The 15,320-nt window shown below is 41.7% G+C and overlaps 1 protein-coding gene across 1 annotated transcript in view; it reads left to right on the top strand.

The window, feature by feature from the left end:
- The window catches only part of Dhtkd1 (dehydrogenase E1 and transketolase domain containing 1), a 39,465-nt gene that overhangs the window by 1,478 nt on the left and 22,667 nt on the right, over positions 1-15,320 (top strand). Inside the window, exons 2-5 of the mRNA XM_051194884.1 lie at positions 7,634-7,789; positions 9,175-9,386; positions 10,318-10,512; positions 14,451-14,720. Of these exons, the coding sequence (XP_051050841.1) occupies positions 7,634-7,789; positions 9,175-9,386; positions 10,318-10,512; positions 14,451-14,720 (833 nt within the window). The remainder of the gene's footprint in view (positions 1-7,633; positions 7,790-9,174; positions 9,387-10,317; positions 10,513-14,450; positions 14,721-15,320) is intronic.

The raw sequence follows: 15,320 nt of genomic DNA on the forward strand, positions 1-15,320 counted from the left end.
CTGAAAAGAGAAAACAAAAAAGAAAGAAAAGAAATTCATTGAGAAAAGAGTTAAGCTCGAGAAGTCTGGTCTCATTATCTCCATTCTGTAAATTTAATGGTATTTGCCTTTAGATTCTGAATTATAGATTTTTGCAAGAAAGTAACACTTTCTTTTTTAAGATAGGGTCTCACTTTCTGACTTTGAATTTGCTCTATAGACCAGGCTGGCCTTGAACACAGATCTGACTACCTCTAACTCCTAGAGGCATGTTCCACCATGCCCTGCCTAAAGGTTACATTCTTTTTGTGATTTTTAATATTAAGTTAGCTCAAGATATCTTACAAAAAATTTGGAGGGAAGATGTATTCTCAGTAGAGCATGAAGGGTTGCTGCCCTGAGCTCATGGCTACATGGACCTGCTAGCTGGCCAAGTATATAAATGTTGCTTCACACAAACTTGTAAAGTTACTTAAACATTGTGAGATACGTATTTACTCATTTATTTTCTCTCTGTGGCCTTGGCTGTTCTGGAAGCTGATTTGTAGACCAGGTTGGCCTTGAACTCAAGAGATCCTCCAGCCTCTGCCTCCCAAATGCTGGCATTAAAGGTGGGTACCACCATCTCGACAGCTAAAATTTTAATTTAATTTATTTACATTTTATTTTAGATAGTATCTAAAGTATCCCTGGCTAGCCTTTAATTTACAATATTAGATGAGGTTGGCCTTGAACATCTGACCCTTCTGATTCTACTTCCCAGGTATTAGGATTATAATCCTGAGCCTCATTTATATGGTACTAGGGATTGAACCTAATGCTAGGCAAGCACTGTACCAAATGAACTATAGCTATAACTCCATGTTTTATCTTTTACTCTCTCTCTCTCTCTCTCTCTCTCTCTCTCTCTCTCTGTGTGTGTGTGTGTGTGTGTGTGTGTGTGTGTGGTATATGTACGTGTATAATTTTGGGTGGAGTAACTTTAGTTCACATTTTAGTGTGTGTGTGTGTGTGTGTGTGTGTGTGTGTGTGTGTGTGTGTATGCAGAGCTGGAGTTATAGGTGGTTGTGAGCCACCCAGTATGGCTGCTGGGGACTGAACCTGAGTCTTCTGTAAGAGCAGCAAGTGCTCTTAACTGGTCCAGCCCCTTGGACTTCATAAATGACAATATGCTGCATACAAAAGGCTAATTGTACCAGGTGGAGGATGTCTCCCCTAAGATTCAGACACAGTTTCTTCTTTCACCTCATTGGGATTTAGAAACTTGACCAATATAGGCTATGTATTGCCTATACCTAAATCTCTGGTGTCTACCATAGTACTCTGTGCATAGCAGGTACTGAGTAAATGTATTTGAGTTAAAACAAGAACAAACAAACAAGCCCATGCTACTACTAGATGCTATAACCTAAGAAGGCATGCGTCTACTGGACAGCCTCTCTGGAAACACTATTGCCGCTGTTATTTTATTATTTTGGCACTGGGAATCAAACTCAGGACCTATGATACTTGAGGCTGGAGTTCTTGCCTGAGTCCTGCTCTTTTTTTCCCTTGTTACACTCAGTGTTTTAGGTGCTAAGACACAGAGTCCCTCTTCTTAGCAGTGCTGAGTTTCTACCCATTTGTTGATCAGATAGTTTCCACTTGACCCCATACTTTCTTTCTTTTAAAGATTTATCTATTTTTGTTTTATGTGTGTAGGTGTTTTGCATGTACTTACATCTGTGTACCACATGTGCCTGGTGTCAGAAGAAGTCCCTGGGATTGAAGTTATAAAAGGTTGTGAGTCACATTGTGGGTGCTAGGAATCGAGTCTGGGTCCTCTTGAAGAACAGCCAATGTTTTTAATCTCTAAGCTACCTCTCCAGTCCCACTATTTATGTCTTAGAGGTAAAAGGTCAGGGCCCGTTGCTGGTACCAGGCACACATGTGGTGCACAGACATACATAAAAGCAAAATACCCATATATCTAAAACAAAAGTAAAGGTTATAAAAAGAATATATATATATATATCTTGTGTATCCAATTTTTTTGAGAGATGGCCTTGCTCTGTAATTCTGCTTGACCTGGTACTTGCTATTGAAGCCTAGACTGGCCTTGAACTTATGGTAGTCCTCCTACCTTAGCTACCTGCTTGCTGGGATTACAGGAATGCACCACAGTGTGTGTGTGTGTGTGTGTGTGTGTGTGTGTGTGTCTTGGATATTTGAAACTTGCTTGTATAAACAGAACATTGAGTATTAGGAGATGATGCCTTTTAAATATGGGTCAATACATTGTTTTTATATTTTTTGCTATATATGTAATGAAATCTTTCTGTATTTGTTTTTAAATTCTGAATAAGTGTATTTATACTTAGTTCTTTTAATTGGGAGTCTGGAAGCTGGAGTGATGGCTCAGTGGTTAATAGCCTTATAGCCTTGATGTTCTTTCAGAGAACTGGACTTAGGTTTCCCAGACCTGCTTTGGGCACTTCACAGTCTTCTGTAACTCCAGCTCCACAGGATACAACACCCTCTTCTGGCTTCTGCAGGCACGCGCGCGCACACACACACGCACACACACACACACACACACACACACACACACACACTAAATTTCTTTAAATTAAAGAATGAGAATCAGATGAGGCCATGGGCATGTCTTTAGTGTTTTTCATGTTTTTCAGTTGTTGTTCAAGTACAATCTTAATCCGGATGAATGATTTTCTATTATGGACATGTATTTAATTTGGGGGCATTTATAAAATAGAAGACAAACCCTTCTGGAAATAGACATTTTGACACTGCATAAGTGACACAGTGGTCAAGCTGGTGACACATACCTGTAATTCATTCACAGACTAAAATAAGAGGACAACAAGTTCAAGGCCAGCCTAGACTGTACAGCAGAATCCTGTCTCAAAGGAAAGGCACTAAGAGAGAATGAAGTGAAGGCTACTCAAGGCCGTGCAGCCTCACTCCTTTCTTTATCATGTGTTTGTCTTGGTTACAGTCAGTTCCTGCCTAAGATGTCCATACTAAGCCTTCCTTTGTACTGAGGATTTAAGGAGATTCTAAATTTGCCTTTAGAACCCTCTTGGATTGAGATGATTGTTAGTGTTTCCAGCAGTTAAACTTTCACCCAGGTTGAGTGTTTTTTTGTAGTTTACCCTTGGTGATGGCTTGTACTTTAGCCTCAGTACATCTCGGTTACCAAGTAACTTTATTTATTTGTGCTTGTATCAAACCTAGAATATTATGTATCAGTTTTGGATTTATTTATTTAAATTCCCAATTTACAGTGGATGTGAGTTTAAGAGTAGCAATTCTCACATATAAATTTTATCCTGAAGGATTTTAGATGTTTTTAATTTTTTTGTTTTTAGAGACAGGGGTTTCTGTGTAGCTTTGTCTATCCTCCCGCCTCTGCTCGAGTACTGGGGCATGAGCCCACTAAAGGCATGAGCCACCACTTCCTGGCTCTTTTTTGAAGTGTCTTTTAAAAACAGTGTTGGGAGCTGGGCAGTGGTGGCACATGCCTTTGATCCCATCACTTGGAAGGCAGAGGCAGGTGAATATCTGAGTCAGAGCCAGACTGATCTACACACTGAAACCCTGCCATGAAAAAAACAAAAACAAAACAAGAAAAACTGTGATTACATTTCTTATTTACATTACAAACTACATGACAGAAACAAATTAAAGGAGAAAGGTTTATTTTGGCTCAGGTTTCAGGGGAGACAGTCCATTATGGAGGGGGAGACATGGCAACTGGGTAAGTAGCACCATAGCAGCAGGAATATGAGGTGACTACTCCTTACATCCTGCTGGATCAATGAGCAATGACTGTAACTCGAAAGGCCTGGCCCAACAAGCCTACATCCACCAATACTAATCCCCACAACCCAGATGTTCTATTATATCTCCAAAAAGGGCTACCTGCTAGGAACAGCATGTTCAAACACATAAATCCATGGGGAACATTTCCCATTCAACCAGTAACAGAGACCTTCAAGAAATAGAAGTCATTGGATTTTAGACCAAGCCTGGTGGCTACTGTCTCTATCACTGAGCTTTGATAGTTGAAATCACAGTGGCCTTTAATGGAACTGTAAAGAAATAGTTTGAAGAAACTGAAAGCATTAGTGAGTTTCAAAATTGTAGAAAATTCTAAAATATTAATGCAGTTGCAAAAAGTATATGATTGTATACCTTACATTTACAAAGGTGGCTTTCTGATTTAGTTCTCTTATCATTTTTTTTTCTATAGGTTCAATACATCCCTCTTCAACTTTTGTTGTTATAGATGAAGGGATGAGGATTTGTTTCAGTGGCAGAATGCCACTGGTTCTCCGTTTTATCTTTAGGGAAAAGTGTGTGTGTGTGTGTGTGTGTGTGTGTGTGTGTGTGTGTGTGTGTGTGTGTGTGTAATGGAACATTGAAGTCAAATATACTTATGTTCGAATACCAGCTCCTTTATTACCAGTATCACTTTTTAGAAATTCCTTAACAGGGAGGTGGTAGTGCAGTGGCCATCTCTCACACCTTTAATTCTAGCTCTCTGGAGGCAGAGAACTTAGAGGTCTCTGAGTTTGAACTCACTCACAGTGAGTCCCAGGATAGCTGGGGCTACACAGAGAAACCCTGTCTCAAAAAAAAAAAAAAAAAAAAAAAAAAAGAGGTAAAACAAACAAAAGTGTCAAACATGGTAACTGGTGCATCTATAATCCCAGCACCTTGAAAAGTTGACACATCCTAAAAAGAAAAGTCTGACATGAGGGAAGAAGGCACAGACTGCTCACAGAGGCTAGAAGATCCCCTGGGGCCAGAGTTGAAGGTTGTGAGCAGCCATGTGAGTGCTGGGAATTGAACCAGGGTTCTCTGGAAAAGCTGTCTGTACTCATAAGTGCTAAATCCTTTCCCAAGTGTCTGGCTTTTTGTTTTGTTTTTTGTTTGTTTGTTTGTTTTTTGAGACAGGGTTTCTTTGTAGCTTTGGAGCCTATCTCAGAACAGGCTGGTCTCAAACTCACAAAAATCCACCTGTCTCTGCCTTCCAAGTGCTGGGATTAAAGGCATGCTCCACTGCTGGGCCCAGTGCCTGGTTTTTAGTTGAAATCCCAAGTTTAGTTTGAATTAGTTGAGAGTGTACTCCATGCTGGCTAATGTGGCATTTTCCTTCTTGAAACAGAACAGAACTGTGGTCAGTGGGCCTCACAACCATTTTTATTTATAGCAAACAACAAAGTAATCAATGTAGATTGATGCTTTTACCATAGTCTTTTTTTTTTTTTTTAATGGTCCCCCAAGTGAGCAATTCCCGGTGCACATAAGTTTCAGGATGCCTTCTCCACACAGCATACCATAGTCTTTTGTAAACAAAATTTATATTTTTGTCAATCACAAGTAACAACCTAGCTCTGACTATCCTAAGCAAAGAATGCTACCTGAAAGCTACAAGAATATCTCCTCAAGCTAGAGACATGTTCAGCAGTTAAGACTCAGGAAGGAAGCAAACCAGAGCTGTCTCTGGCCATACAGCATACTGTGGCCCTGCCTAACTGCTGTAGTGATACAAAGATGTCCTCTGATCATTGCATTCCTGATCTCTTCTCACTGTGCCTGCCACAGCTAAAGAGGTGAACTTGGCAACACATAGAATACAGACTGAAGCACATGTGTTGCCGTTCCACAGCAGTAATTGTTCATAAAATAGACATTTGAAGAGCTTTGTTTTTGCTGTTGTTGTTTTGAGTTGGGCTCACTATGTAGCCCTGACTGTCCTGGAATTCACAATAAGCCATGTCCTGTCCCTCTGAGTGTTGGGATTAAAAGCATACCACACCGGACTAATTTACTTAATTGTTTTAAGGAATGAATGAATTGTTTATTTAGGTGCTGGGAATTAAACAAGGGCTTTGCACATGCTAGCCAAGCTCTCTTCCCGAGTTGTAGTCCCATCCACTGATCTATAGAGCCTTTGCTTTGAGATAAGGTTTTACTCTGCAGTTCAGGCTGTCCTGGACCTCACTGTGTGGCCCTGAACTTGTAGCAATTCTCTAGGATGCCTGAATTGCAGATCTGAGACACTATGGCCAGCTGATCTATAGAGCACTATGATAGTTTTGTATTATGTAAGTGACAAGATAATTAAGGTTTTTTCTTTGTCTACAGTTTTACAAAATAATTGTGTCTGGAGTCTGTAAGAAAAGAAGAGAGCCAGTAGGATGGCTCATGAGATATAGGCAATTGCTGCCAAGCCTGAGCACCTAAATTTGGCTCTTGGAACCCACATGGTAAAAGGAGAGAACAGGTTTCTACAGATTGTCCTCTTACTTTCACATGCATGCATGCATGCATGTGCTCCTTGCCAAAATGAATAAATACACATTTTTTTAAAAAAGGAGATGTGAAGTTGGGTATTTGGCCTTATGGTAGAGTACTTGCTTAACAAATGTGGAGTTTTGTTCTGAGCACTGAATGGGGAGGGGAGGATGTAACATTGATTTTGCAGTTTTATCTATCTTTATTATTGCTCTTGTTTTTGTTTGAGACATAGTCTTACTCTATAGCTCTGGCTGGTCTAGAACTTACTCTGTAGGCCTTAATTCACCTGTCTCTGCCTCCCAAATTAAAGACATGTGTGAACCCAACTAGAGAGAAAGATATATAAGTATAGATAGATATAGATATAGATAGATAGATAGATATAGAGGTAGATAAATATTCTTGTTTTACATGTATGAATGTTTTGCCTACATATATGCATGTGCACTATGCATGTGCTTGGTGCCTGAAAGGACCAGAAGAGTCCCCTGAAACTGAAACTAAAGATGGTTGTGAGCTACCATGTCAATGCTGGTAGTCGAACCTGGTTCTCTGCAAGAGTAGCAGGAGCAGCAGGTGTTCTTAGCTGCTGAGCCATCCCTCTAGCTCTGTTTCCTTGTTTTTGTTTGTTTGATTTTTTGAGACAGGGTCTCTCTGTGTAGTCTTGGCTGTCCTGGAATTTCTTCCGTAGACCAAGTTAGCCTTGAACTCACAGAGACCCACCTGCTCCTGCCTCCTGAGCACCCGGATTAAAGGCATGCGCCACCACAACCAGCATTAGCCCTGTTTTTAATGTTCAGTCTAAGATCTAAAAACACCTGTACAACCAGGAAAGAAAAGGGACCAGGCCTTTAATGTCAGCATGGACATAGTGCTACTCAGTTTCCGATGTTCTTTTCTATTGTTTATCACATGTGCAGCTATCCTTACACATATGTGCTCATGGTTGTAGCTCCTTTCCTGTTTTCTTTTGTTTTGCTTCCATGGACTGTAGCTATCATGAGATAAATTTAAGAAAGTAAATGAGGAAGCTGGAGAGATAGCTCAGCTCTTCTAGAGGACGTGGGTTCAATTTCCAGAGCCCATATGGCAGGTAACAGTTGTCTGATCTGACATTCTCACACAGATATACATGCAGGCAAAACACCAATGCGCACAAAATAAGTAAATAATTAAAAAAAGAAAGGAAGGAAGGAAGAAAGAAAGTGCTTGCCTAGCACCTGACAGTCTTTAACCCTGAAATCCACTGACAATGCAAGTAGGAATGGCGAGTTAAATGTCCTTCTGTGACAAGTATTTCTGTAGTTTCTGAGCATTTCAATTGTGCTGTTTCATTCTTCCAATTTAGTTGATCATGGCCTTGCCAGACTGGTGACAGTATATTGTGAGCATGGCCACAAAGCTGCCCAGATCAACCCTCTCTTCCCTGGACAAGCCCTGCTGGATACTGTGCCTGAAATCCAAGCCCTTGTACAGACACTGCAGGGACCCTTCACTACCACAGGTAAGGTGGCACCTGGGCAAGAGGGGAACTGTCAAACGAAGTGTCTTGTTATATTCTTGAAGAACTGCAGGCCCTGCATGAGAGACTTCCATCAGGTGAAGGGACAAAGGAGGACACACTGCATTGTCTTGTTTCTCTGCCGTTAAAATCATATAGAGCAGGTTGTTGACAAGGTGGCTCATTGGGTAAAGGTACCTGCCACCAGGTAGGACATACATAGTAAAAGGAGAGTACCAGCTCCCAAAGTTTCCCTCTGACGTTCATATGTCATGTGTGATGGAGTACACATGGAATCTCCTCACTACCCTCCGTACATAAATAACAGTATTTTAAAATCCAGACATGTAGGTTCTGCACACTTTGCATATAGATGCTGATTCATTTTCATATCTACTCCTAAAAGTTGTTATTACTGTATTTAGTTTAGAGATGGTGTCTTAGTTACTTTGCCACAGCTGTGATAAAACACGCTGACTAAGGCAACTTACAGAAGGAAGGATTTCTTTGGGCTTGTGGTCCAGAGAGGTAAGACTCCATCACCATTACAGCAGGCTGGCATGAAGTTAGAGCAACAAGCTTCGAGCACACATTTAGCAGTGGTGTGTGGCTTTTAAAATCTCAAAACCCACTCCTAGTGACATACTTCCTCCCGTGTAGCCTCCTAAACTACCCAAACAGCACCACTACCTGGGTACAAAGTATTTAAATGTCTGAACCTATTGGGGCCTTCTCATTCAAACTACCACAGATGGAAACACATTCTGAGAACTTAAGTAATATGTAGCTACTACATGGCAGAAGTAGGGAAGCACCCTAGGTCTTCTTTCATTCCAAAGCCTAAACCTCCTCATTCCAATTTGTAAACAACTCAAAACAAAACAAACAAACAAACAAAAACTGGGCCTGGATCACAAGTTATGGGTTTAGGGTTTTATATTGTATTATTTTATATTATTTTATTAGTATTATTGTGGTGCAAGGATGAGACGTGCATGCCAGGCAAGAGCTCTACCACTGAGATGTACCCTTATCCCAGTGTTTCAAGTTTTAGTTTGAAATTACTATAGAATCAAAACTTGGCATAACATGATAGAGTTGTGTTCCCAAGAAGATCTTCCCCCTATCTGGTTTTTCCACATCATGGCCCTCAACCACAATTTTAACTTCACCTATAGAAAAGGTCTAGATGGGTCTGAGGTATGTGAGGGATCCTGGGTATAATTTTTCACCATTTTTAAAAGGGAATGTTAACAATCATTGATAATGCTTCAGTTTGTAATGGAGTGCTCAGAACCGAAGCAGTAACATTGTTCTGTGTTGTTCCGCAGCTTATTTTCTGTGTGGTTGATAATTCTTTGAAATGAGCCCTTTGTTCTGTTTCACAGGCCTGTTGAACATGGGCAAAGAAGAGGCTTCTCTTGAGGAAGTATTAGCCTATTTGAACCATATCTACTGTGGGCCAATTTCTATTGAAACTGCCCAGCTTCAGAGCCAGGAGGAGAAAGACTGGTTTGCCAGAAGGTTTGAGGAGCTAAAAAAGGAGACATTTACCACAGAAGAGCGAAAACACCTGGCAAAACTATTGCTAGAATCTCAGGTATAAAAAGTATCAGCTAGGGAGAGGTGACTCAACAGTTAAGAGCACTAGATGTTCCTTCTAGAGGACCCAGGTTCAATTCCCAGTGCCTCACAACAATGCCTATGGCCTCTGAGGGCACCTGCACTCATACACTTACATACATACAACTATAAATAACTAGAAATGGTAAAAATAAATGTAGAAATAAGTATCAGCTAAATTAGTAGATCGAGTCTTCTCACTTTCTATAAAGATAGCTAGTTACTAAAGAGAAGAAAGGGAGACATTAGACCTTGCCTCTGTCCCTCCCCATTGCTCAGCACAATAGACTGAACAACACTTCAACCCAAGCAGAAGAAAAGTTATCTGTAAACATTTGAGCTGTTGATTTTCCTCGGCATCTAAATGCATTAATGTATTCATCTACTTATTTTATAAAACTTAATAAAGTCCTTAGGATTGCACACCTCCTTTTGTTTCCTGAAGAGACCGATAAGCTGCTCAGCAGAAGTTCTCAATGTCAGTTAGTGGAACCAGATCGTCACCAGGGCTGTGTAAGAACTTGGGCATGTCAAACTGATAAGAAGCCACGTCCCACCAGTTTGAGTACTTGGGATAGTGTTAGACCTTGGTTAAATAATACTATAGAGCCTCTATGAAAACAAATGTGTTGGGCAAGGCAGCAGATAGCTAAGTCTGGAAATAAATGCATAAGGAGGTCGTTCCCAGAAATGTGATTCTATCACTCAGGTTCTTCTCTTTACAGCAGCTCCTTCTGTGTCAAGGGTCCTTAGCAGAGCTGTGATAAACTCTGTCCATAGAGAGGAAGTAAAGGGGCACAGATATGACAACTGGAATAATGTGGGGCCTTCTTGCAACACACAGAACTTATCTGCCTTTTGCCTGAGCACTTGACTATCTTCCAGCAGCTAATGTGTCTGTTCCATAGGAGTTTGACCACTTTTTGGCCACCAAGTTTGCCACAGTGAAAAGATATGGAGGTGAAGGGGCCGAAAGCATGATGGGCTTCTTTCATGAGTTACTGAAATCATCAGCCTATGGCGGTATAACTGATATCATTATTGGGATGCCCCATAGAGGGAGGCTGAACTTGCTGACAGGCCTCTTGCAGTTACCTCCAGAGGTAAGTTTCCCTTTGATATCTTCTTATTGTTGTTTTAATGTCCATGTCTTTTCGTAATAATTTTTAGTTTAAAAAATTACAATATAATCATATTATTTTCCCCTTCCTTTTTTCCCTCCATACCCTTTCATGTACCCCCTTGCTCTTTCTCAAATCCATGGCCTCTTTTTCTCTACACATACTTTACCCCATACTCTCCTAAATACATAATATAACCTGCTCATTCCGTATAGTGTTACAGGTATGTATCTGATCTCAGGGCTAACCACTTGGTATTGGATAACCAAATAGAGGCTCTTCCCTGAGGGAAGATCATATCTTTCAGCATTCCCCAGTTGCTTGTCCCCGCAGTGACAGACCTCCTCCAACAAGGGCACACCTTTTAATTCTTCCCAAACTATTCCACCAACTGGAAACCAAGCATTCAAATCTATGAGGCTATGGAGGGCACCCTTTTTTATCAGCACAGGCCAGTCATGGAAGCCAGAGGCAGTGGCATCAAGGATCCCAGAAGGCAGGAAATTTCATGGAAATATCTCATGTCCTGCCTTTCAGCATGGCCTGGATCCTTACAGCTACCCCCTCCTTTAGACCTAGGGGCAGGTTTGGACTTCTTAAAATATTTCACATGATTAGATGCACTTGTTGCTGTGAAATAAACTAGTATCTATGACCCAGTTGCAATGACTTTTGCTGAGACTGGCATGATGGGCCTGGATGACTTGCCACCCAACAGGATTGGAGGGACAATGACTTACATGCCTGCTTCAGAAGCACTCCTCCACAACCTATGTGGTGAAGGTGCCCTGGGGCTCCCAGATGGGTGCTTGTTTGAGCTTGTTTGAGCCAGCTTTACTGTCCCCTGCCCCTAGTACTATACCCCCAAGATAATGGCTGCTGGACTAGAGCTGGTTTCTGGATGGTCTGTTTTCATAGTGGCCTGCATGTTGGTTCTGTTCATGTGTGGGGAGTAGCCCCATTACCATGCCTTGTTCAGAACATAAATACCAAAGGCCTGCATAGTGGAGCTATATTTAGAGAGCATGGGGTGCACCACAAAGTCTCAGCTAAAGGTTCTCAGTCACAACCAGTACACTGTACTCAAGATCTTGCCAAGGGAGGCATCCAAATGTGGGAACAAGGCCCTCCATTCAGAAGTCTGGGATCATCTTTCTCTCTGACCTCTGGACCACGCCATACTTCTCCCTGGATGCCCAGAATCCCATTGTGGAACTGCCAGAGTGGAATTTTAGACTTGTACAATATTCTCATAAGCATCTTCTCAAACTGAAGCCTCCCTCCTGCATGTTGGAAAGTACACAGCACTCTCCACAGGGAATGCTTCACCTTTTACTTTGTTAACTGGGGTGTTTGCATCCCTAGGAATTATTGGAAGTGCCAAGGATGTACCACTTTATTAAGAACAGGATTTTGGGAAATGCACCTCTCTGTGCTGAGCCCCAAGGCTGTGATCACAGAGCACTGTGGGCCCACCAGCATCCATGGTGCTCTGCAGGTCTTGTGACCCCAGGTGCTGAGATCATCTTTGTGTGAGCTGTTTCTCTTTAGGACTGGATCAATCTTGTGTAGATCTGCATGGCCTTGGACTCACAGAGGTCCATCTACCTCTTAATCCCGTGTCCTAGGACACCTCCTAGCTTCTGGTTGCTGGGATTAAATGTGTATATCACCACTGCCTGATCTCTATAGCTTGTGGCTGACTTTGCTTTTTGAATCCTCAGGCAAGCTTTAATAAGTCATAAATAATATATCACCACAGAAAACATTTAATGTATGCTTCCCAAATTTATTATTCCCTTCAGTTATTTGTTAAGATTCTTTTCTAGCCTGTAGTGGGTTCCTTTGGCAGTGGTCAAGCTTCATATTCTTCTCAGTCCATGATATGGACTGTTTTTTTTTTTGTTTGTTTGTTTGTTTTGTTTTAATTTTCCAGGGCTAGTGACATCAGGGAACCCCCCCCCCTTTTTTTTTTGTCTTAGGGCAGGGTCAGCCTATAGCCCACACTTGCAGCTGGCGTTACGAGAGGCCTAGACAACCTGTCACCCTCACTCTTAACTGAGACCTGTCTGAGCTATGGTAGCAGGGATTCTTGACTGGAGGGACTAGGAACTAGGTGTCTGGAGAGCTGAGTAAGGGCTTCTGGTTCAGCGACAGAATGGGGATCTGCTTACCTCATTGCCTATTGAAACCCTGATAGCTGAGCAGGCCTGGGAATACCCTACATTCCCCATTGCTAGGCTTTGAGTCTACTGGGGCATCTGGTGGAAATCACTTTCCAGCCACATTTCAGGGAAATGTTTTTCTGGCAGAAGGGTCCCATTGTGCTTTGGGTTTGTGTTTCCTGTGAGTTTTTAATCTATTTGTTCATAACTGTTGAAATGCTAGGTTCAGGGCCAGTGGAAGGGTGTGTTTCTGTCATTGGGCAGGTGACCAAAGCCAGTGTGTGTGTGTGTGTGTGTGTGTGTGTGTGTGTGTGTGTGTGTGAGAGAGAGAGAGAGAGAGAGAGAAAGAGAGAGAGGCAGACAGACAGACACACAGACACACAGACAGAGAACACAGGTAAGTGAGAACTACAAACTCTGAGGATTCATGGTCACTGCATTGGATCTTTGGTCTCCTATAAAGACACACTGTTAGCATTGTGAAGGAAAGGCCCCAACCTTACCTGGTATGTGGGAGTGTCACCTCCCCACCATCTTCAACATGCCTTTTGGGAATGGTGTCACATGGACAGTGTCTAGAGTAGAATGAAGTGTGCAGTTCATCTTATTTGCAGGACTCATGTTAATGTTCAGACGCAATAAGAAGAATCTAGTGGGAAAAGCTATGAGGTCTGTGCACATTTGAGTGAGATATGATTCCTGGCTTTCTCCATCGAGGAAGGAGGAGCAGGCATAAACATACAACTCTCTGCACTGATCATCTCAGTGGAAATCCCAGAGAGGCATGATTCTGATACATCCTAAGTACCCTGCACATTCCCTCCAGGGACCTGCCTCCTGCACTTGGGTGACATGGCTGGAGAACAGAAGTAAAGGAATTTGCTGAAAACCAAAAAAGAAGAAAAGAACCTTGGAAAAAGTAGATATGAGCTGGGGAGATGACTCAACTGTTGAAGGGCTTGCTTACAAACATAAGGACCTTAGTTTGATCTCCAGAAGCCATGTGAGAAAACAAACAAACCCAAGCAGCACTTTAAATATAGCCAGTGGAATCAAAATCTACTACTTCAGAATCAATAAATCCTTGGAAGCCATAGTAACATTTTAATATGGTTAAGACTGCAGAAATTTCAAAGTAGAAATTTGGTTGGGTAGAGAGCTAATTAAAATTTCCACCTTCCTCAAACAGAAATATAAAAAGACTAAATTGTGCTTACAATTTACAGAGATATGGTGGTTGGAATCACTGCTTATGATTACATATTTTGAAAGTGACATAAGGCAGAGGTAACTACTTTTTGCTTTGGGTTAGATTCCTCTTAACATAGTGCCAGTAGGATCTAGAGAAATGTATAGGTAGGTAAGAACCTATTTGCAGAAGACTTGAGTTTCGTGCCCACTACCCATGATGGTGTGCTCTGTGGAGTCTCACTGGTATGGTGTGTCTGGTGGATACTACCTACCAGCCACATTTCAGAGAAGTGTTTCTCTGACAGAAGGGTCCAGTTTATTCTGGGTTCTGTGGACACCTGCACTCACATGCACTTACCCGTACACAGGCACATATGCATAAGGGCAAGTAGACTTTCAAGTAATTCTGAGTGACACAGCAATTAGAAATCTGTGCCCATCTTTGAATAATTCATGCTTGTAATAACTACAAAGGAATTTGCATAATGTTTACCTTTCCTTAAGTTCACCTTAGATTCCACTGTAATAAGACTTGTTTGGTATCTTGTATGTTTCTTCTAATAGCTGATGTTTCGTAAAATGCGAGGCTTAAGTGAATTTCCAGAAAATGCCTCATCCATTGGAGATGTCCTGTCCCATCTTACCTCCTCAGTGGACCTAGACTTTGGTGCTCACCATCCCCTCCATGTGACAATGCTGCCTAATCCCTCACATTTGGAAGCTGTTAACCCTGTGGCTGTAGGGAAAACTCGTGGCAGGCAGCAGTCCCGGGAAGATGGTGACTACTCACTACACAGTTCTGCTCAGCCTGGAGACAAAGTCATTTGCCTCCAGGTATGTGAGTTTGGGTAAGGGAGAAAAAGCTGGAAATAACATTGTCTGTGATGGTAGATATGACAGGGGATTATAGATGTTCAAGTGGAAAGTGAAGTAAAGTGACATTTTGAGAAAAGAGGATTCTGGGGTTTAATTTTTTTTCCTAAAAATTTCCATGATATGTTTGTTATTTGCAGCAGGTTTAGAAAAAAGTGGCATACCCCAACCACCTTGTCTACCAAGTTTCGTGGTGATACTCTGATCTAGTGGCTTTGAATATCCTAAAAGATTAGCATATTTTAGACATCCTTTCATAATAATATTTTGAGTTTGAAATATTACTTTTCTACTTATATGTGATTGTCTTTCTTCCTGCACCTTGGCTTTCATGCATGCCATCACTTTACTCTCCTGTATTCAGGATAGCAGGCAGGATTCGGTGATGGGAGCTACTTCTGTCTCTTTTCAGGGGTGAGTGACTGGGGAGAGGAAGAACTCAGAGGTGTTCGCTGCGCCTCATAGTGTGTGTGATGTGTGTGGGGGTACGCATGGCACAATATGCATGTGGAGGGCAGAGGACAATTTTGTGGAGCCAGTTCTGTCTTTCTATCTTTATCT

This window comes from Phodopus roborovskii, unplaced genomic scaffold (assembly GCF_943737965.1).
Source record: "Phodopus roborovskii unplaced genomic scaffold, PHOROB, whole genome shotgun sequence".
Lineage (NCBI taxonomy): Eukaryota > Metazoa > Chordata > Mammalia > Rodentia > Cricetidae > Phodopus > Phodopus roborovskii.